Source organism: Coturnix japonica, chromosome 2 (genome assembly GCF_054131305.1).
Source record: "Coturnix japonica strain WE chromosome 2, WE-NBRP24, whole genome shotgun sequence".
Lineage (NCBI taxonomy): Eukaryota > Metazoa > Chordata > Aves > Galliformes > Phasianidae > Coturnix > Coturnix japonica.
In genome coordinates, this window is record NC_140664.1 from 29,224,843 (window position 1) to 29,248,245 (window position 23,403).

Below are 23,403 nucleotides of genomic sequence, written 5' to 3' on the forward strand. Positions count from 1 at the left end.
CTAAAATTGCAGCATGATTAGTCACTGAACAATAGCAGGAGGAGAGACTGCCAACTTATAAAAACGACAAGGAAATTCGCTGTGTGTGACTCCCTCACTAAGGTTATTCTGGTAATTGGGTTTTTGTTCATTGGGTGTTTATCATCCTTATAGTGGGTATGAGAAGGGAGAGGGTGAGGAGAGCGCCTATGCTGTTCTGCCTGCCTGTCTGTGCCCCTACCCCTATGTTAATGAATTTGTTCCTTAAGCTATTTTTCATACAGTTTGCTTCATAGATGTTGAAAGACCACTTATACATGACTAATGGCTGCGGAAATGGGCCACTCTTTCTATATTGTCACGGTTTCGAGGGTTGCTCAGTGAAAATAAATGGAACAGAAAGGTGTTGGAGGAAAGACCAAGGAAGAGAGTTGTCTTATTGAGTATCCTCTGCTGTGATAACAATCCAGGGTTTATCATAAACCGAAGTAGCCTATTGCTGGCGGGTGCTGAACCAGTGATGAGCATCAGCACTGTTTTATTTATGACAACTGTGGTCTCTCAGACTGTACTAACAAATTGGTTTGGGAGTTCATCCATAAAAAGTAAAAGTTATGGTATTTGGTTATTATTATACAGTATAAAAATATTGTGCTGGATGGCTAAGCAGTTACTAGGACAACAAGGGGGAGTTTGCCAAAGATTTTTAAACACTGTAAGCAAACGGAAGAAACCTTGAGCTTAAATAGCCCATCTGGCCGTCCTTGGCTTTCCCAAGAGAGCTGTGCTAAACTTCTGCTGCATATATTGTACCCTGATGATCGACGTAGCCCATGGCAAAGAGACCAAGCTAGGAAAGCAAATGGACCTTGCAGGAAATACCCAGGGGAGTTGTGCATCCTGCCTGCAGCAGCACAGGGTAGTGCCTGCCCACAGCCATCACACTGGGCCCAGCAGGGCCGGCAGCCTTCTGACGCTGCCTGGACTTCCCAGCTTTCATGTAGGCCCTCGCCCTTGGCCAAATAGACCTTTGACCTGCAGCTGACAGCTTTTATCACGTTTTAAAGCTGTGTAGTTGACCAGCTTACCTCAGTAAATCTTGCGTGTTTTGTGGAGGTTCTTATTTTTGCGTTTTTCCACCTAGTGCAGAGGTAACAGCTCTATGCCATACTGTGGCTGGATATTCAGAAGACAAAAAGCAAAATTGAGCTATTTTAGAAGCAGCTTAAGGCCGGTATTTCTGGGTGGCCCATGAAGCTGTTTCTGCGAAACCTGCTTCGTGTTTGTTACGGTCTAGGAGACCCCCACCCCTCCTCCATAGAAGCCAGCACTGACCATAAGATGAAAGGGAGAGATCTGTGTGTTAGGATGTGTGCGTCTTTGTCTGAGGGCAGAGATGCTGACTGCCATGAAATTACTTTTCTCATTTGCTCTTGCAAATTATTTGCCAAATATTCTGCAGAAAGAGTATATATTAATCCCTCCAAAAGTTTTTCTTCTTGTTCTTCTTTTTTATTTTCCTCTTTTTTCTTACAACTGTAGAGGGCTTTTTATATCTTTTCAAGAGTGGTTCAAACTGCACACTATAAAACTGGTGTTTGAGTGCATTACTGCGTCACTCAGAAGTAACTGCAGGAATAAAAGAGATGTGGTAACTTACATTCTTCCAGCCAAAACACTCTTAGAAATAAAATAGCTTTTCAAAGTTCTGCAATTTAAAATATTTTTCAGCTGTATTTTGGCTCTGGGGTTTGTTATAATAAAAAAAAATAACATCTGTTTTCCAATTTTAAATTAAATTTAAAACAACATGTTTTTCTCATTAGTACTGTTTATCTGTGCTATCTGCTAAACTTGGATGTCAACTCTTCTGCTGAAGTAATCTGATTTTAGTTCACAGGATTGGTAGCATCTATCAACAACTTCAGAGCTTTAGTGCGCGCAGCAGATACAACAGAAAATGTTTACAGTCATTATCTCACATTAGATTTACACTTTGTTTTTTACTCTCACTGCTGTTGGACGTACTTCACATTTCCAGGACTTAAATATTGTACTGTTTTACTACCTTTTGCAGCAGCAACATTTAAATACTTTTTCCTTTTGACTTGTCGTAGCGAGGATACCTGTCTGTGTCTCTAGGGGTTGTGCTAAGCGTGCAGCCCTGCCTGCATTTCTTACTGTTTGGATTTGCAGGAATTGTTGCTTTTTCTAATTGGTTGTGTAAGATGCAGTTTTTGAATTGTCTTGGGCACAGCAATGCATCTGTACACCTGGGTCCTCGTTGTTTTTCATCCCTGCTAGCCTCCTTTACTCACCTGCATCGTTTCCTTCCAAGATCTCAGTATACTCTAAGGCAGGTTTCAGTGGTGAGGGAGGCTGCAAACAGCTTGTGCACTTTGATGTGAGTTCCTTACACACTGGTGCTCTCCTGCTGTACGAGTTCAATAGGTTGCCTCATTATGAACTTTCTGGTGGCTTATGGAGCTTCTCTGTGCATCCATATGTCTCAGCTGGTGGCTATGTCACTGCCGGGTTATAACCAGCAAGAGCAAAACAGCTGAAAGGGGGTTGCTGCCCTTTTAGTGGAACTGCTTCTCAGGTTAGGTATTAAACAAGAGACCCATCTGTCTATATTTGGTGACTCAGAAGGGGGACCTGAGGGGAGGAGGAAGGTGAAGGCAGTAATTCAGTCTCTGGGCTAAATTCAATCTTCAGTCACTCCTCTATGAGAGGTACTTTTTTCCCCTGTGTCGTGCCTGATAGACTCTATCAAAAAAGTAGGTTTGCAGCCCAAGGCTGTCTATCATCGATTAGTGAATTCTAATGGCTTGATGGGCAGGCTGAGCTGTTTCAAGAAGGGTGTTAGGGCTTTTTTTTATTCCTTTAAGGCACTGAGGATTAGGGATAAGAGAAGACTCCATACTCAAGACAGCAAGCAAAACTGAGCCCAGGGGATTCAGTGGGGGCTTGCACTTACTGTTCAACAAAAGTGATATGGAATATATCGGATACCCTGATTACTTTCACAAGTTATCAATCTGAGGTGGCTCTGGGTTCCTGTCAGAATTTAAAGTTTCCATCAAAGAAGGTTTTTTTGTTTTTTTTTTTTTAATTTCAGTAATAAAATGTAGGGTATACGAACAATGAGTTATCACTTTCTCTCTATTAACATGTTACAGAGCTGATGACAACCAAATCGGTCAGCATATGGGAAGTATTACAAATATGCCATAGCCTTATGATATAATCGCAAGATGGAAGTTATTTTCCAATACTGTTTTTTAGTAATTCACATGATTTTTCATTTCATTTCAGGCAGCAGTTTTACAACATCATCAGGAATATATGCAGGAAATAATTCACTCACAAATTCTACCGGATTTAATAGTTCACAGCAGGTAATTTTGTAAATATGAATTGAGGAAACATCAACAAACTTAAAATTCTCATCCACTGAAAAAAAAAAAAAAAAAAAAAAGTAACTCTTAAATATCTCTTTGAAAGAAATGACTATTCTTTCAAGTTATATTAATGTTTATGAATGTTTTTCTTCAAATTGTCATCTTCCATTAATAGAACGACTGGTCTGGGTTTAGAGTGTTGTTATACACACACCTTCAGTAGTGTATGTAATAAAATATTTGTATGAGAAGACAAACTAAATTATGTGTAATGTACATTTAGTTTTACTGCCTCACTGTTTTAGGTCCTACAGCATCCAGTTCAGGAAGCATATGTGCTGAAAGCCTGACATGTGTTTGCAGTTACATTTTTGAATTTATACTAAAAAGTAGCGAAACTTTGATAGACAATTCAGTTGCTTCTTTGTCTTTTAGGAATATCCCTCTTATCCCAGCTTTGGCCAAGGCCAATATGCACAGTATTATAATAGCTCACCGTATCCTTCGCATTACATGACAAACAGCAACACCAGCCCGACGACACCCTCCACAAACGCAACATACCAGCTTCAAGAACCACCATCTGGCATCACCAGTCAAGCAGTTACAGATCCTGCAGCAGGTAATTACATGGATTTTATGGTCCCTATGAGGCACTTTTTTGTAAGTTGAAAGGGGGGTTGAAATGGATTCTTTTTCTGTGTAGTCGCTGTCTTTTGTTGTTGTTATTTCTTAATCCCGAGCCTGTGGCACGTCTCTTAACAAAACAGAAACTAAAGAGAAATGGAGATCAGTAAAAGTTTAAGGTTTGTACAAAATACAGGTTTCTATATTATTTGTAAAATGCTTGTGTGAATGATTGCAGGATATGGGAAAGTCTTTATGCTAAAGCAGAACCTGCTGCTTTTAAGCTCTGCCTTTGTTAAGATAAACTCCTTTGAGTTTCCCAAGTAAGACTGAAATTGAGAGGCCTTCAGACTGTAGCCTGAGTGTCCACTTGTAAGAGAGCTTTTGAATTTTTCACTTTCAGAGGACATAATAATGCTTGTATTAGGTAGTTGAAATTGCACAAGTGTTTCCATTTTAAGGAAAGATTTTCAGAGGCTTGTCCTTTTTCCCAGTCGTTTTACCTTTCTTTTGGAATTTGGCAGTCCTTCACTAGTTGAGGTATTTTTTGAACGCTTATGCCAAACTGCTCCAGCTGTTTTTGGAAATGAGGGGTGAAAAATACTTTTCCCATTACTAAAAAAAAAAATACATTTTTTAACAGTTTGAGCATGTCAGTAGTTAGTAGATGGCAGAAGTTTGAAATGTGTCAGAGAGGAAGTCCAAGTTTGCAGATGTGTTTCTCAGCCATGTGGTGAAAAGCAGTTCTGATTTGGAATGCTATTTTGAGGTTTTGTTTTGGAGTTTTTGTGGGGAAGATTGTTTTCTTGAAGTACTTTAGAGGACCAGTTTTGCATGTGCAGCATGGCTTGATGTAATTTGCTAGCACTCTGCTGTTTTTCTGTAAATCTCCCTGACAAAAAAATATATGCATTGTTGTGCCTTTTCTCACATTCAATGTAAATAGGTAGAGAAGAAAATGCATTTTATATGTGCATTTATTTTCTTGGAATCACATACGTGTACATGAATCAATGCATTTGAGAAACAAATCTTTTTAAATGTATGAGTCTGTACTGCAGTCTGCAGTTTTCAAATGTGTGGAAGTGTGTTGGAGTCTGCATAATTCTTCTGCTTTTCACATTGTTCTTAATTTTTTGGATTTGTTTACTTCTGGTTTTATTTGTGTTTCTTTTGAAGTTGGTAGCAATACGTTTCTCTTACCCCCAAAACCAAATGCGATTAGGCTATAACTTTTATTGATATATTTATGTAGAATCGTTGCATCAATGGTCTTGAAGTAACCCAGGGTTTTCTCGGACTGGCTGTCTGTATTTAGGGATGCATTTAGGAAGGCACCTGCTGTGGACTACTCTCTGTTAGCTGGAGCAGGGCAGGAATGAAGACATGTTCCTCTTAACCACGATGTCACAGTTGACATAAGGTGTAGGGCTGGACTCAGACTTCTCCATCTGTCTGTATGCATTTTAACTGAGGCATTTAAGTTAGTCAGTGGAAAGAAATTAGCAGCTCCAGAGCTATATTTAGCATTCAGTTTAACTATCATGATTATCATCCAGAAGTACCAAAGTCTCTCCATTGGTGTTAAAGCAGTTTAAGTTGGCTGACTACCAGTGTTCACTTCCTATATTAAAATCAGGTAGGATCATTTCACTGCTTCACAAACATCGAACCCAGGAAGAAGCAAGGACCACTCACTGAATCCAGTTCTGTGTCTGGCATTTTTCCTTGGACAGTACAAATTTTTATGTTCCTCAACCTCATTTTTGGGAGATAGAGCAAGAATGGGATCAAAGTAAAGAGGGAACAGCATGGAGGAAGGGAATTCTGATTGAGAGGGGGTTAGTGGAAAGTATGTCAGAGAGGAGGAAGTTCACAATTAGATCCGTATCATCAAATAAATAAACAAACCAAACAAACTGTTAAAGTGGGCAAAAACATCACAATTAATTAAATTATTGTAGAATATTTTACCTCATCTGCACAAGTTAGACTGCTGAGTCTCCACCATGATTGGCATGCTGTATGTGTGATAGGGAGCAAAGTGGAGTCATTGTGTTAGATTGCTATACCCCCTTATTAGGATGGGCAGCAGCTGCTGAATTCAGCTGTTCTTTGTGGACGCTGATATCCCTAGACATCTCATGCATTAAAAAAATACATATATAATCTTTGCAGTTCTGAACTATGCCAGGACAAGCATGGAACAGCATTCAGACTTCATAGAGGCACCAGAATCATTTGACAGACGTATATGATTTTTATGAATTTGGGCCAGTAAGTGAAACAAGGCAGTTTGGTAAGAAATGTGAAAATAGAGAAAGTAATTATGCGTTCTTGTGACATTTTTAGTAGAGTTTTGCAGACTCAAAAAGCTCAGATAATTTCACTTAAAATATATTCAGTTCCTTGTCCAAACATAAAATAATCCTTTTATGGTTTCCCACAATCTTGAGTTAAATATGCAGGTCTTTTACATTCAGTCAAGGACATTGAGGGTGCTTGCGAAAGAATCTGAGATTCCTCATGCTCAGTGTTACTTCTTTCTCTTCCATTTGTGTATCTGAAAAATTTCTTCTGTGCTAATCGTAAGACCTTTTAATAGCACAAACCTTGATATTCTCTGTCTTCATGAATCAGACACGCTAATTCATTTTATGATGAAATTAATAAAAGATTAGTGAGCAGTTACTCACTGTCCCTTCCAATAGTTGCATTCATAAAAGCAGGTTCAGAGCAAACAAAAGGAGGTATTTCTTCGTGTTGTATAATCTGTACAGATACCAGCTTGGTTTCAAGAAGTGCACTGTAAAAAAATATTTCTGGAGACAGTGGATGAATACATTTCTGACCTTCTTCTATTTTATCACCTGCTATTTTTACTGGTTTAAAGGACGTTTTGCCTCAATCCATCATGCCCAACCCAGTGTTCTCAAATTAGGAGAACAATAAGAACATTTATTTCTAGGAATTAATGTAGATAATTGCTACTTTTTCTAAAGCTTCCTTATTTTCTCTTGCAGTATTTCAGCTTCATTATTGTAGCTGGTAACAGAAATGTATTGATTTGTGTAAGTTTTGCTAATGCAGCCCTTTATTTCACAAATAGCTGTATCTGTAATGTGTTAAATAATATTTCTCTGAGTTGCGCTCTTCTTGAGATTTGATCTCTTTCAGTTTGTCGTTTTGTTTTTTTTTACTTTCTGCAGTAAGTCTGTTTAAAATATTACTGGAAGATTTCTTTTTTTCAAATTACTCATGTACTTCACAATACAGATTAAAAAACCACAAGGTCTATGCTGGCCAACAAAAATTGTTCTCAGTCGTGGGTCACCATTTTGCTCTTAAAAACTAGGCTGCTTTTTCCTCGAACACGGTATCACATTTAGCATTGCAAAAGAGAAAGCTACCTTTAGAGTTTCCCCTTACTAAGTTTCATAACAATAAATTAAAGATTGTAAAATGAAACTGAGCTAAGACTTTATAGGCAACTTTTCATCAATACCAGTGCAGGAATATCCAATGCTAAGCTAACAGTGTGTAACTGGTGTTTAAACATTTGCTCTTTTTCATAAATAAAAGGGAAGAGTAAATCTAGAGTCCATATAGGAAGGAAGCAATGAAACTTGTCTGAAGACAGAATACATTAATGAATAGTAAAGTACAATACTGCTTTTGCTTTTCTGATATTGGTTATTCTCCTGTTACTTGGATTGAGAGTGTTCAATTTTTAACTCCCATATTGCATTGTTGAGACTAAGAACTGATGAACCTTGCAATTCAAGTTTCAATATGTATATTTTAATAGATAAATAGGATACTTTTAGTAGGATTAAAAGTAATTTCTTCAAGTTGTTTGAAACCATAAATAATGAGTGAGGAAGAAATGCCTGTACCGGAGAGAGGTACTGCCTGCCCATTATGTGACTACTGCTACTTTTATTTTTTCCTTCAGTACTGAAATTTGGAGGGGGGAAAAAATCATCTATGCTTCAGGTGGTGTTATGAAAGTTGTTGTCATTCATAATTGTACATGATGTCTACTGTTATACATATTATGTGATGTTGTATATGCTGTATACTGCTGTTAAGATGTTCTTGTCATTATTATTAGTAATGAAAAGGTCAGTCAAATGTCAAAATAAATAGGCCTTTTTGCCTATACTTCTAACAGCTTTTTTCCAAAGGTTATTTAGGTCTTCTGTCAAGTTTAAAATTGCATGCTGATAGTCCTCAATAGACAGATTGCAGATTTATTTTCCAGGTAGATAAGATAATGGCTTTTGGTCAAAATGGCACTAAAGATTCCTTCCATAATCCTGTCAGCAGGCATTACAGTATGTCTTGCAGTACTGAGTACTTTTACTTAGAACTCATGTAGTAGTCATATTTTTCTATACAGAAAAATAATCTCTAAATACCTTTGTGATTCCACTGCAGCGTTTAATCCTGCTCCAATTTTATGTTCAGAGCTGCAGAGGAAGAAGTTTTGTAGTGCTTATAGATCTTGTGTTTAGCTTTATTTTTGCGAAAGTATAAATATGTTTAATTTTTGTTGTTGTGCAGAAGCTGAAATAATACTGGACTGAGAACTTAAGATTTTTACTCAAAATTAAATATGAAAATTGGAGGAAATCTCGGCACAGTTAAAACAGAAGATACTTGCATGTACTTGCAGAGGCATTTGATTATATGAGCAATTCTAAGTCCATCTCGTCAGTGTAATTTGCATTGTGATATAAGATAGGATTACTTTGGTGATTTGAATTTTCTCATTTTTACATACTCTTTAGTAGGGAAACTGAAATTTGCAATGCTTTTGTCATCAAGTCTACCTACACAAACTACAGTGAGATTTACTTAGATAAATATTTTATTTTTTTATTTCTGGGACAGATAGTTTTCCTTATATTTATCATTTGATATTACTCCTATGTGGTTAAATTGATAGTAAGAAAATACAACAATTACCTAGGGAGGATTTCTATAAAAAATAGGAAGCACAAAATAGTGTTGTAAATATCATCTATGTTGCTCTGTTGTCTATTCAGAAGTAATCTAATTAATGATGTGATGGAAAATATTCCTGTATGATATATAACCATCAAAACTACATGCAGTGATGTATAACACAAGTATATGTTTATGACATTTCATGTCACATTGCAATAATATGTTGCCTCGTGGTCCAGGGGGAGGTCTGCTATAATAGGATGGTTCACGTATTTTAGGTAGAACAGTGAAAGCATGTTTTTCACAGTTTTGTGTAGCTTTTGTATGAATTAAAAAAGGGGATATTCATTTGTAGAATCTGGATTTTAAATGTTTTTCTTACTGACTACAGAAGTCTGTTTGGAAGTGAAACGATTTGTCTCAGCAGAGCAGTCCTAGAGCCCCATCAGCCAAAAGTAACCTCTAAGGTGTCCTCCATCATCTGATTCATCCAGCTTCTAACAAGGGTGCTCAGGATACCAGGCCAGGCTGGACCTGGCCTGTAATGACCTCTCAGAAACAGACTATGAGTCCTTGGGGTTGTTGCCACTATTTGCTTGGTCCCACAAACCCAGTGGTTGTACCTGATAATGAGGACATGGCCATCACATCCCTCAGCATTTTTCTTCCAAGAACATCTCCAGGTTCCTCTTGAACCCTTGCAATCCTTTGGGAGCCAAGTATTTTTGGGGAAATGGTGCAACAGGTCTCCTTCCTGTGTTCTGATCTCCCCTTTCTTTTGCTTAACCTGGCTTCTGCCAGCTTCCTTTGGTGATCTTGTACTCTGAGTAGTGGGACAAGCAGGAAAGAGCTGATCATTTCTCCTTTTTCCTCTCATGGCTCTGTAGGGGGCTGGTTTTCTTCCAGCACTTCCCTGTGTTTGTGGTGCTCAAGAACAGGATAAAATTAAATTCAGTGCTTTATGAACATAGTAATTTCCCTTAGCTAATTCTACAGTATGCTACTATGAATTCAACTAAGGCAGAACAAATTAAACACTCATATCCGGGAACATAGAATAATGGACATAACAGTGACATGTGGTTATACAGCTTGAATTCAGCCAGGCTTTTACTACCTGAACAATTACACCTTTTCACTTAACAATCTTATAAGCAAACTGGAATAAAACAATCTAGCCAACATTACAACAGAATTAGATAAAGCTGTTTAGGAAACCATGTCAGGAGAGAAGCCAGTTAGAGTTTGCTTTAAAATAGAATGATGGCTACAGCAGCATTCCTCAGTGTCTGTCTTGGGCCCAGTACCAGACCGCATTTTCATTAATCATTTAAATGACGGAACAGAATGTGTTTGCCTATTAAATATGTAGAAGACACCATGCTGAGAGGGGCTGTGAGTTCTCTGGAGACAGGGTGAGAACTCAAAAAATGGAGATGTGATCTGAATAGGAGCAGGTGTGAGGTATACATTTAGGCAGGAATGATGAACTGCACAAATGTGGGATGGGGAATGTTGGCAGCTCCTTCCAGGCTCTACCTTTCCCTGCAGACCACTCTCAGTACTCCACATATTAGTGGTACACAGAGTACCCTCAGCCGCTGTTGTTTTTCTTGCTCTAGAATTTTTCAGGGCTTGGGCTCTTAGAGGCTCAAAGTTCAGTTGGTTACTGGATTCTTTAATTGACTTTCCTTATGGGAACCTGAGAGTGACCATTGGCCAGTGAGCTGGTAACCCAGTCACACATGTGGTCGAGCAGCCTTAATCCAAAGAATACATGCTGTGGTTTCCCTTTACATACATGGACAAGTTTCTCTCACACACTGTCACGTTTTCACCCATTGATTGCTGCCATCTGTCATGCTGCTGAAGCAGAATAGCCTCTGTGGCTGTCCCCTAAGCAGGAGCAGGAGCTCTGGTTATTAGCAGTAAAGTGGAGTGCTAACGGTGTATTAGCAGTTTATGTGCAGTGTTTGGCCAGATCTTTGAGTAACACGAGTTAGATGCCACTTCTTCCACCAGAGATGATCTGGGGATGGTGAAATTAACATTAAAAGAAAATACTGCTGCAAATGTAAACTTTCCCCTGCTGAGTGGTGTCCATGGAAAGATAGTGTGCAAGGGAAGCTTTTATCTACTTTGCTCTGGATTACTGCATCCATACTGGAGAGATGGCAGGACCTTGGATAGAGGGTCTGATTATTTTTCTCTAAGATAATCATTAGAACTAAGAGGAAGTGAGAACAGATATCAAATACACAAATTCATTGAGGAACATGGTTTTTTCCTCCTTTTTCATGGATTGAACTTAAAATGCTGTAAAGAAATGCTGAAGTTTTATGAGTTGTTTCTAATGCTATGGCTGTCAAAGCAGCAGAGTAGGTTGCCTGGAGACATCTGTGAGAACAACAAGAGAGGCACTTCTCTGCTTACACCAATGCTGGTACAGGAGGTTCAAGGAGGGCAGGCTACTGGGTGCCCAGCCAACCTTGGGATCCCCAGGTTGAATTTTAGAGCAGATATTTAGAGCTTAGTTGGCCAGTCTACCTGCTGAACGAATTCTGGTCTGTTTGTTATCAAAAATCTTAAGAAAAAATAAAAACAAAAGAAAACAATGCACAAGAGCATTTAAGTGAGCTATAACCCAGTAAAATAATGCCTAGGAGATGACTCATTTATATTTAAAAGGTTGAAATTAGTTGAATTATTTTTATTTCTTATATTTTAGAACAGCCTGTGAAAGAGCAATCAGTATTCAATGTATTAATCTAAATAATTGTGGAGAGCACGTTATCATGGCAGAAATAAATGACTGGAATGTGCATCATATTCCAAGTTCCATTTTCTGTCTTTTCATTATCTGGTCTGATATAGCTGTGTTGCCTTTTCTTGTTGTTTGGTACACACAGAATCACTGGTTTGGGTAGATTGTTTCTTTTGAAGACTCTTTGTTTTATGTTGCATAGTAACTTGTTATTCTGCTTTGTTTAGTATAGATTGAGATACTCAGCTAAGAGTATAGTATAAAATACATAATATATATGAATTTTAGTTATGTGTATATTTAAAGGCTGAATTTGAGGACTTCAAGACCTTATTCTTTAAATTGAGCACAAGCAACAATTATTTTGAGTAATTGTGAGTATGTGCTGTTACACAGATGTCCAGAGTTTCTTCCTTAATCTAACCTTTGACCTCAACAGGATGTTTTTTTTTAGGAAAAAGGATCACTTGTGTGAGAATTATACCTGTCTGTTTGAACTGGAATGCCATGACCTAGGCTGATTAAAAAGTAAATTAATATTGATAAAAATATACACATCTCTTGAACTCTGTGAAGAGTAGTCAATGCTAACTGAGAAATAAAGCTGATAAAGACATCCTATGTTGAAAATTCTGGCTGCCATTAAGGAAAAAGATTTTATTTTAACTATAGGAAAAAAATAATATATTTTCTGTGTGAACTTAAGGCTGCAGAAAGAAGTCTTGAAAAGAGATGTAAAAACTTCATAAGGGCATGTCACAATTTGAGGTGAATATTTGCTCTCAGTATTCAAGCAGTGCACTGTTAAAGTTAGAGGTAGGAAAACATCTTCCAACTGGCATATTTTCTCCTTACATAAGTAAATCATCTTTCTTTTCTCTATTTTTACCTACTACAGAGCAGTGAATATTTTACTGATATGTAGTATTTGGTGTACAGTACTTTGCTTGAAGATACCCATTGAGAGTATGCCTTTGAAAAATACTTCAAATTTCATCTCCATATTTGATGCATATTTAAAAGATATTCAACTATAGAACTTAACCTAAGAAAATAATAAAGTTACGTGTTACAGTAAGAAGGAGTTGCATTAATCAGGCACAAATGTAGTCATCAAAAAGTAAAATGTCTACTGGTCACCATGATGATTATCTTAAAACATTAGGATAAAATCAATGTAAATATGCAAGTTTTCTTTTAGAGTGTGATCTTTTCAATGAAGTCATATGATCTTCTCTATGATTTGAAGCAATGAAGATTGTTTTGGTTTTTTTTATTATCTAAAATAGATGCCTACATCTCTGTTATTGTATGTAACCCATACTCGATTGAATTAATTAAATTATGCATTCATATTACCATTTGTTATTGTAGTTTTAATTATTTTAGTTAGAACTCTTTAGAAAAGATCCTGTTTTCAATGTCATATCTAGAAAGAAATTTGGATGTTTTGGATTTAAACTGAAAAGTAAAAATGTTATTTCTTTACTACAGCAGAGTACAGTACAATTCACAGTCCATCAACGCCCATAAAAGATTCAGATTCAGATAGATTGCGTCGTAGTTCAGATGGGAAATCACGTGGACGTGGCAGAAGAAACAACAATCCTTCACCACCACCTGATTCTGACCTAGAGGTATATTGTGCTAGATGTTTTTGACATGTCATAGCTTCTCTTTATAATTATTTCGCTGAGAGAAATATCATTTACAAATGGAAAATAAAACGGCATTTGAGCCCCTTTTTTTTTCTTTTTTGTATGTTTTTTTCTTTGTTTTATAATGATCATCTTTTTTGTTGAAGATCTTGGATCTTTTATACTGAAGAACTTTCTTTGTGAAGAGCACCTAATTTCTCAGGAAAATAACAGCATTTTCTTTCTCCTTAAGGAAAAAAAAAAAAAAAAAAAGAATAAAAGAAAGAAAAAGAAAAAGAAAAAAAAAAAAAAAAGAGAGAACAGGAAGAAAAAAAGCTTTTCCCAAACTGAAGTATGGTTTCCCTTTGGGCAGGAGACACTTCAGGCGCAATAACAGTTTTTATTCTCTCCTGCTATGTCCGCATTTTTCTCAGTGGTTTGTGCTTTCTGTTGAGAGCACATCTCTAATGACTCATCACAGCTATGAGTTTCCATGCTGCATTACTTTTCCTTTCTGAAAGTTTAGCCCAGGAGTTATCATGGGAAATACAATCCTACCAGGATTTAAAATATGTATATTTGAACACTTTATTTTCATTACAGTCATTTTATTAGTGGTCAGAGGAGAAATTCAAAACACTTTTTTTTTTTTTCTATCTGTAAGGTAAATAATTATTTACTGACACCATACCTTCTTACACAGGCAAAATCTAAAGAAACAGTTTTAATCCTTTGGACAAATCAATTCTTTTAAAAATAGGCTGAGAGGATTTAACCGCTTTTCAACAATTTACTAGTTTTGTTTGGTTTTAGACATTATTGTCAAGAGCAAATGTATAAAGACTTGCAGAAATATGGATTTAAAATGCAGAATATTTAATTCTGAGAGGCTTCTCTTAATTTCTTTCAGGTTCTGTCTTACATCTGGCTTTAAAATAATATATTGTACAATCTCATTTTCTCTGTATATTGGACGATAACTATCATTTTATTCTAATAGAATAATTTGTTATAATAGCAATTGTAGTAAAAAGCTAACAGATTGTATTACCGTCTTCTGGGAAAAAAAAGTTCTGAAAAGAAATTGCAAGGAAGCTATGGTTCTAATGTATAACCATTTTGATACAGTTTTGTCGTTTGTGCACTTACCTATTCAAATTTAAACTTTCCATTTCAAGTATCGTCTTCACAGAGGAACACATTGATTTGATTCTCTTTTTACAGAGAGTATTCATTTGGGATTTGGATGAGACAATCATCATTTTCCATTCCTTGCTTACAGGGTCCTATGCTAACAGATACGGAAGGGTGAGTGTCAAGAAACTGGTGGGGATTTTCATTAATATTTATTGTTTTATGTTTGATACATAAGAAAAACAAAAACATTATTTTCCAGAGACTAACCACTACCATGTTTCAAGTCATAAACATTCGAGGAGTAAAGCTCTTTCAGATGCCCATTCTTTGTGTATGAGTCATTAAATAATTAAACAGCACTGGGAGTGATACTTTGACCACTTGATGTTCTTTGTTAATATAAGGTGTGTGATACCTGTTGATAGCATCAAAATCTGCAAATATTTAGCTCTTCTCAGTCAGTGAAGAACTTCCAGGACTGAGCACTAAAATAATGTTTTATTCTTCAGCAATCAGCAGTACTTCTGTACTGAGAAGGCAAGAGGAAGTACAGTTCTGGATATATATGGCTGTAATAATCTAAACTTTTTTACCTCACATTTTTTTAATCTGGGATTTGATTGATGTTTTTGAAAGTCTGGTTACGAGTCAAATCTTTCTATTATGCACAGGCTATAAATCATAACTGAACTTATGGTTATGCAGGCAGACTGTGGGTTTCCTAGGTAATTCTCAGAAGAGAAATGCTGCCTTAGGTGAATAAGAACAATTTACGATTGGAATGCCCTTGTGAGATCAAACTTTGTCAGAATTGTATTTGAAAGTTAATGGCTCAGCTTGTGCAAAAATCTGTGTTTATGTCCTCTCATTCTCACCTCAAGTGAAATATAACTAAAATGTGAGGGTTTTTTTGTTAATCTTCAAAAATATTTCACATACTGAATAACCAGATAGTTCTGTCTGACTTCATGTAATCACGTTGTCTTCTCATAAAGCTTATATTCATCACTAAAAGGTTTTATGATACAGCCAGTTGAGGGAAGGGTGAAGCTTCTGCTTCAGTTCAGATCGTGCCTGGCTAAGGTTCTGCATTCCTCCTAATGGCTTTGTGTCATAAAAATCTAAAGAAACATTTCTGCATAACTTACCTGGCATGTTGAAGTGTGTTGTGGTTTAACCCAGCTGAGCACCACACAGCCGTAGGCTTACTCCCTCCCAGTGGTTATGAGGGAGAGAATTGGAAAATGGTAGAAAGATTTGGTTGAGATGAAGATGGTCTAATAGGGCAGAAAAGGAAGGAATGTCAATAATAAGTAATAATAACATACCTGTGTATACACACACACACTCACATACAAAACAAGTGAAGCGCAGTGCTGTTGCTCACTACCTGTTGATGGATACGCAAAGAGTTTTCAGGCAGTGGCAGCTCCCTCAGCCAGCCCCTTGAGTTTTACTGTTCATCATGACACAATATTGTCAATGGATCATGAGAAATGTATCTCATGGAATATGTATCATGGATATGCCTTTGGCCAGTCTGGGTCAGCTCTTCTGGTTTCATTGCCTACGGGTTTCTTGTGTGCACCCAGACTCCTATCTGGCAGAGCTGTGTGAGAAGCTGGAAAGTCTTTGCTTTCATGTTGCTCAACAACTAAAACACTGCTGTGTAAACAGCGCTGTTTTTCTCCTAAATCCAAAAAACCAGCATTATACCAGCTACCGTGAAAAACATTAACTCTATCCCAGCCAAAAGTAGGACAAGGTGGTGTGGTATATTTTCAGAAGTGTTTTGTGTAATAGCAACCTACGTGCTTGAGGACTATAGTTGTTTTCATTATGTGTACAAAAAGCAAAGATATTCAACAGCCTTGATTTCTTAAGCATTACAATTTTATACTACAAAATCACCAAATATGTGTCAGGACAGGACAACAAACCCTAGTGTTCACAGTAAAAAAGTTCAATATCAGCAGAATCTCACCACTACTTTTGGAGAGCAGATTTCTGATGGAAAAAAACACTGATTAGTTGTTGCTGATAAGTACTTCTGTGAGTATATTTCTTCTGTTTCTAGTTTCCAGTGTTTTTTATAATTGGGGCCCAAATATAAACACCTTTTTTTTTTTTTTTTTTTTTTTTTCTATGTGTGTGTGGTTTGCTTGAGGCTGAGGAAAGTGGATGGTATTCAAGCTCCTATGAGATGTAGATTCTCATGCTGCAACGAGGTGGCTGTCTCCTGATGGTGGTTCCATCATTGTTAACATTGTTTTCTTGAGATCTGGCTTTTGCTTGGCTGCCTCTGGTTGCATGGAATGCAGCAAAATAGATATCACTAAATGATGACTGAGTTTTTTTGTTATACTTTGCTATACTGTAGCACATGCAAGCACATAACGAAGAGACACAGGGCATCATCTCTAATTAAAAAAAAAGAAAGAACAAAGCACAATACTTGACGTTAAGAGGGATGGTAGCATTAGTGTTTATGCTAAGAATTAATGCATTATGCACTGTGCATAAATATTAGAATGTTTTGGTAAATAGTTGCAGCGTGCACACCCTTGGCTTCTAGAGACAGTTGGGCAGGTGTGCTATTATTGTTTTGTTTTCACAATGTTTCATTCATGTTACAACTTTCCTTTTCCATTAACTGCCATGGAAGAATTTTAGAGTTATTTACAGCAGTGAGAGGTGTACAGTTTTAAAAGAGTGTTTCCTATTGATTTCTGCCCTTTAAAATCAGAATGCTGGAGGATATTCTGTTGTTTACAACTGCTTTTTGAGCTACTTAACTTCACCCCTAATGTGTTTCTTCACTGTGGTTAGAACTAGAAATGTTCTTTTAAAAATTAAATCTAAGCTGCTCACATAATCATTAAAATACAAAAGCTGGAACATCAAACGAACAAAAATGTCTTAATTAAATAGACGATTTGGCAACTTGGCATTCAGCTCTTCTCATAATGCTTGAGTGAGTTTCATGGTGAATGACTATGAATGATGAGCAGTCCTTTTGCTGAAGGGATAGGTTTTCTTTTCCTTATTCTCTTCCTCATTCCTCATAACTTCTTGCTTATGCCACCCTTTTCTGTATATTCACACTTATTCATCTCTTTTTATTACCTGTTCTCTTTGTGCTGCTGTTGTGCTCTACTTTCTCCTTACTCATGTTCTGCAGCACTGAAACAATATAATACTCTTGTTTTGCAGCTTGTGCAAGTATGGTAGACACTGTTACTTTTTTACTTAAGGATTTGAATGTTGTGGATTTCACTAAAAATGTATGAAACTAGTAGAGGAAATGAACTGTATATCCAGAAAGAGGAGGGGAAAATGAGAAAAGGAAAAAAAATTAATATATATATACATTTCCATTTGCTTTTGAAAAAGATGTGTTGATCAAATGTCAGGTTATCAGTTACTTTGACTGACATTGACCTGCAAACACTTATTTTTGAGTCAGATGACAACTGAATTTTTGGAATTGGAAAGAATTTGGAACCCTTCTTTAGTGTCTTGAATCAGGTGGAAATACATCTTTGTACATGCACCAGTCTACTGTGGTCTTTACATTTCTATTTTCTATGAAAGCCTGTATACTCAGATGCTTAGAAATATTTTTTTCCCTTTAAATTATAAGTTATTTTAATATGGTTTGTTATGTTTTAGAGGTAGAGGAAAGCAAAGCCTGGTTTCACTTAACCCTTCATTTGTGACCTGTAGGCTTAAGTGGAAAATAAGCCTTGTACCTAAAGTGAACTTTCCTGTTTTTCAGCTTCTTGTTTCTCCACAAAACAAAGAAATCAAGTGGGTAGAATTTAGAAATGACATACAGACAATGTTTTGGCTCCAATACCAGTATTCAAAAACAAGAGGCCTGCTTAAGCAGCTTGACGTTGGTATTTCTTTTCTTTAGCTAAACTGTACCTCCCCCAGAGATTTGTACCTGATTTTGACCATACCTGAAAAGACACTCAGACTGAACCTGCAAATCCTGATAAATAAGAACAGATTGTTAGCCTTCCTGCTCATTGTGTGACATCTCAGAATAATTAGTTTGCAATTAGTGGCTTAAGATTGCAAAAGAAGGCTTGGTATGAGATTTTTTTTTAAAGCCTTATTCTGGCCTTGTCTTTTTAAAAAGTTTTCAGCCATCACTTTAATGACTGGCATCAGCATTTAATCTACTGCGGAGCCTTAAACCAGAGCTTTTGTGCTTTTTGCTAGAACGGCTGCAAGATTATAACTACGCAGACATTTAAAACCCTAACGTAGATAAGGCTTTTGCATCTGTTAAATATGTGGGTACATAGGGCTGCAGCTTAACTCGGTTTCTGTGCTATGTGGGATTTTCTATAGAACAAGATTTTGTTTAATCAAGGAATTAGGGCTTCTTTGAAAAGAAACCTGTTTTGTTTCTTCTCTTTGTTTTTACTGTATGTAATCTGACATTTTCAGTACGTGCCAATGATTTTCTTATGTTTTTCTCCTAATTAAATTAACCTAGTAAATGACTTTCTTTTAATATTACTTTAAAGAAATCCATATTCTGTTTTGCCCACCAGTTTGAAACACTTCTGAGTTATATTTTTACCAAGTCATTCTTTTCAGACTCAAATGTGTAAGGAAAAACCAGTATAAATGTTTAAGTCACACATAAATTAAAACCAAAAGACATTATTCACAGCCTTTTTTATTTTTAAATTAACTGTATGCTGTGTCTGCCGATGCATCCTGCTTTTCAAAATTGTGCCCCTTTTTTCTGAATGGAAGCTCCAAATGGGTTTAATTGTAAACCCTTATCACTTGACAATCAAGATGTAGTTAGCAATCTTCATTTGCATGCTAGACCCTTAGTCCTGCATCTGCTAAAAGTCCTTCTGTTAACTACAGCAAAGCATTCTGTGGTGAGACTTCTGGTAGAGCTCAGGTAGAACAGAAATACTTCTTTGGTTTAAAAAGGAGCTGAGGATTTGTGAAGGCAGTGTTGTAGCTAGGCTTAAAGATAGGCGGGAATGAGAGAGGTGAAAGTAGACTCAAGCCTATCTAAGGAGAGAACTTCACCTGTTTTCCAAACCTGCCTCCAGAAGTAAAATAAGCGAAGTTTTGTGTATTCCATACAGCTTAGTTTCTAAATGCTCCTTTCCAAAGACTCATTTCTTTTTCTTTCTGCTGGGTTAGTTTTAGTTGAGTTTTGTTTTATCCAGAAGGCAAGAAGGCTGCCAGATTGCCATTCTTTTCCAACTGTTTGCCACTGACACATTTTACCTTTTGACCAGCAGTTACAGAAAAATGTTTGAAAGTTCAGAGATCATGTTGAAACATCTATTAATTTGATTGAGAGGTGGAAAAAGAAAGTAGGGACCACATCTTTTGGTATTAACTCTGAGTTGTCATCAGTTTTAGAACATTAACTTATTTTAAGTAAAGTATGTGCTGTCACTTCTGCAGTTTTATTTAAAATACAATTCCTAACAAACTAATATTGGTAATAGAAGGTGCTGTGAGATAATATATGTTCTTTCAAACTTGTGCTTTTGTGTGGTTGGTCATACCTGGCATTATAAATGAGAAATTGTATATCAAATACATGTATTAGACTTTCTTCTCCACTTTTTTTTTTTTTTTTTTCAGATTGAAAATACATAAAACATACCAAAAAAAAGAATCAAAACAAGACAAACATCTGTAATGTATTTGATAACCACAGTGCTGAACATGCTTTTTGAGTTTATTAGCTCAGTAAGGAATAAGTTGTTATGGTAATTTCAGTAGAGAAGTTAAAGTGTGTTATGTATTAATAACAAACAATAGATTTGTTCACTCAGTGTGGGTGGGCCCAACAGAGAGCATAATCAGGGTATGCTTTTGTGGAGAATCAAGGAGTGGTTTTAAATAAAACTGCCATTTGTAAATAAAATCTTAATGGTGATCTGCTTTAAAGTTAGGTATTCCAAGAACCAAACCCTCTCATTTGTGACCAGTGTCTATTTTCAATAACGATAGCATTATTGTGTCCTCAGTTATAAAGCTTGTAAGTGGTTGCAAAGTCTGTAGCATTTGCTACTGGGGGAATCCAGCACGAGTCCATGAGTGGATGTGCAAGGGTGACATAAGGGTGTGTGGACACAAGTGTGGCATCAGAATTCTTACTGCAGGACCATGGAATCAGTCATGTTAAAGACATATTTTGAGGATTACTTTAATCCTGGCTATGGGATTAAATAGTAGCTTAAATGAAAGCAAACATGTGGATATTACAATTCATGCATTGGACAATCTTTCTTGAAAAACAGTTCTTGTCATTTGTATTCTTCTTTGTAGGATGTAGCATGTACCATGTTATGCATGGTATTGACAATGCACTCTTAATTTCTTCTTCAAGGATCCACCCACCTCAGTGTCTCTTGGACTTCGAATGGAAGAGATGATTTTCAATTTGGCAGACACGCATCTATTCTTTAATGATTTAGAAGTAAGTGTTCGTTATTTTAAAACACAGAGGTTTGTTAACATTTGTCTGTTTTTGCTTGTTATTAGGTGGCTGGGCAATTATTTTTGGCTTCAGAGTTTTAGTATGGAAACATTTAGAGAAATCTGCACAGATTAGTCATTGAAATTAATGAAGATATGTACACTAAACATGCTGACATTCAAAAGTTGCAGTAGTTGAAGTTCTATGTGCTTTTTCTTTCCTGACAAGTTTTTGTTTTTATGACCACAGTAGACAAGTGGATGCACAGAAAGCTTCTATAAATACTAGAATGCAATAGGCTACATAGATCATTAAATATTAAACTTCAGCTTCTATAAACAGTTAACGACTGGGTAAAGATTTCTCACTTATATCCTACTGTGGGAAAGGATTACCTCAAACCCAAGGGAAATCATTCATGTTGTATATATTGTCCATCTCAGTGGCCTATCACTCTGAGTTTTCAGTCTTTCACAGTGGCAGGTCCCTTTGTTATGTGCTAGGGTTTCTCTGCTGCTCATGCCCCTCCTTTGCGGTATGCTGTGAGGAGTTGGTGTCAGCATGCCAAGGGCTTTTTCAGACTGTGTAGACTCTGGTTTGGCAGGTCTTGTGAAGCTGCTCTGAAACTATCCAAACTGCTGAAAGAGACTGTCACCATAGTGCCTGGCTGCTTCATCTTAAAAGGGAAAAAGCAATTTCTGATCATATTTTAATAAGAAGAAAACATGAAAACAGTCAGATTTCTTTCCCATCATAATGAAGACAGCTGTTTATTTAAAATCCAACTGTTAAGCAAGCTTGTGGTGGGGCTGCCAACACACATTAATCATCAAGTTGTTGTTTTGCTAGATTTTAGAATAGTGTGTTATTCCAGACAAGCAAAAGAATCTAAAAGATTCAAATGCAACATTTGCTGATCAAAGTTAATTGGCAGCAATTGGCCTTTAAATATTTCCTGATGTTTCCCTTTTCAAAATCAAGCAAAATACACCTTATTTAATAGATGAGCCAAAATCATTTGAAAAATGCCAGTGTGTGATAGACCTCAAATGTGGTTTGACCAACATCTGTCCTATATTTTGATTTCTTTTCATCTAAAAAGAAACCACTCACAGATGATTTGGCATCTTTCAATGTCATGAAATTATTTAAATGTGCTTTATTTCTTCTTCCATTCCCTAGTGGAGTATTTATTTTTATACTTGTGATAAAATAGATGATTTCTTTAAATTTCCAAGTATTGTTTTCTTTCACTGAGGTAGCTTTATGTAAAGATGATACTGTTTTGGATACAAGAAATGTAATTAGTGAGTTACATGCATAGGATTAATTTTTCAGATTGGTTGAAAGGTATAACAATGCTAGTTATTTTCCAAAGCTGTTTCTGATTCCTAAATATATTTCAATTTATGCAGATCAGAAAAATGAACTACTACTGTATCTTAGCAACATATTTAATAAAGTTCTGTGTGTTTTCATTTGCTATACATGGCCAGTTGCTTAATAGACTCAGCTCGGTATGTGTCAGTGACTTTAATGGAAGTTAACCAACTAAATATTAGGGATAGCAGATTATCTTAATAGTTGGCAAGTTACACTCATGACAGTACAATGCAATGTTTTATTCACTGATGAACTTTGAAATATGGGAAGAAAAAAAAAAAACCAAACAATTGATTCAGATAACTCACAGAAGCAAGAAGCTTTAGAGGATGAACTTTATTCTTTGGACTTCCCCTGTAGCAAAGCGGTTTCTCTTAAAGTTCCAAACATGAATATGGTTGTCCATTCAGGGGCATTTCCTCCTGGACCTTCAGTTTGTCATTGAGTGTCACCATTATTAACAGGACCTCTGTGTTTCCCAAGGTCTGTGGCCTCAGGCTTGGTAGTCTGGAATTCAGGCTCCCAGTACTTTGACAGTATTCCATCAAAACTGTGGGCAGTTTTAGCTTGGCTGTGCTCAGACTTAAAGCATCTGTTCTTGCTGTTGAAGGAATGAGTTTGGAATGTCTCTTGGTGACCTTGCTCAGGGCAAAGTCTTCTAGTTCGCATATGTGAGAGTCTGGGCTCTGATTGGGAGGTCTGTAGGCAACGATACCAGTGAGTCACAAAAAATGAGCAGTCTTGCCTGAAAATAGTATGAAGAAAGGCAAACCTGGATCTGGAACATGCCTGACCCACAGCACAGAAACATCTTTGGGTCTAGACATAATTCAAAGCTGGAACCTGAAAGCTCGTTCTTTTCTCACCCAGGCTCAGAGAGAGCCCTTCCTGACATACAGAAAGGCTGGGTTTTCAGGCAGGCAATCATCTATTGTGACTTTGGCCTATGATGCATGTATTTCTAGATACCACAAGCTTATCCAGTGCTTTCCAGAAAGCTCTAATCAGAACAGGTCTCTTGTCATCCAGTTCTTGAAAACT

General features: G+C 36.6%; 1 protein-coding gene across 50 annotated transcripts in view; it reads left to right on the forward strand.

The window, feature by feature from the left end:
- EYA1 (EYA transcriptional coactivator and phosphatase 1) overlaps positions 1–23,403 on the forward strand; it is a 155,698-nt gene that overhangs the window by 99,631 nt on the left and 32,664 nt on the right. For 36 of the 50 annotated variants that reach the window (XM_085537296.1, XM_085537303.1, XM_085537315.1 and 33 more), the window contains 5 exons: positions 3,298–3,380; positions 3,819–4,005; positions 13,222–13,364; positions 14,589–14,672; positions 20,890–20,979. In XM_085537296.1, coding sequence (XP_085393422.1) covers positions 3,298–3,380; positions 3,819–4,005; positions 13,222–13,364; positions 14,589–14,672; positions 20,890–20,979 — 587 coding nt within the window. The remainder of the gene's footprint in view (positions 1–3,297; positions 3,381–3,818; positions 4,006–13,221; positions 13,365–14,588; positions 14,673–20,889; positions 20,980–23,403) is intronic. The other 14 variants (XM_085537307.1, XM_085537317.1, XM_085537308.1 and 11 more) reach the window with 1 other exon arrangement.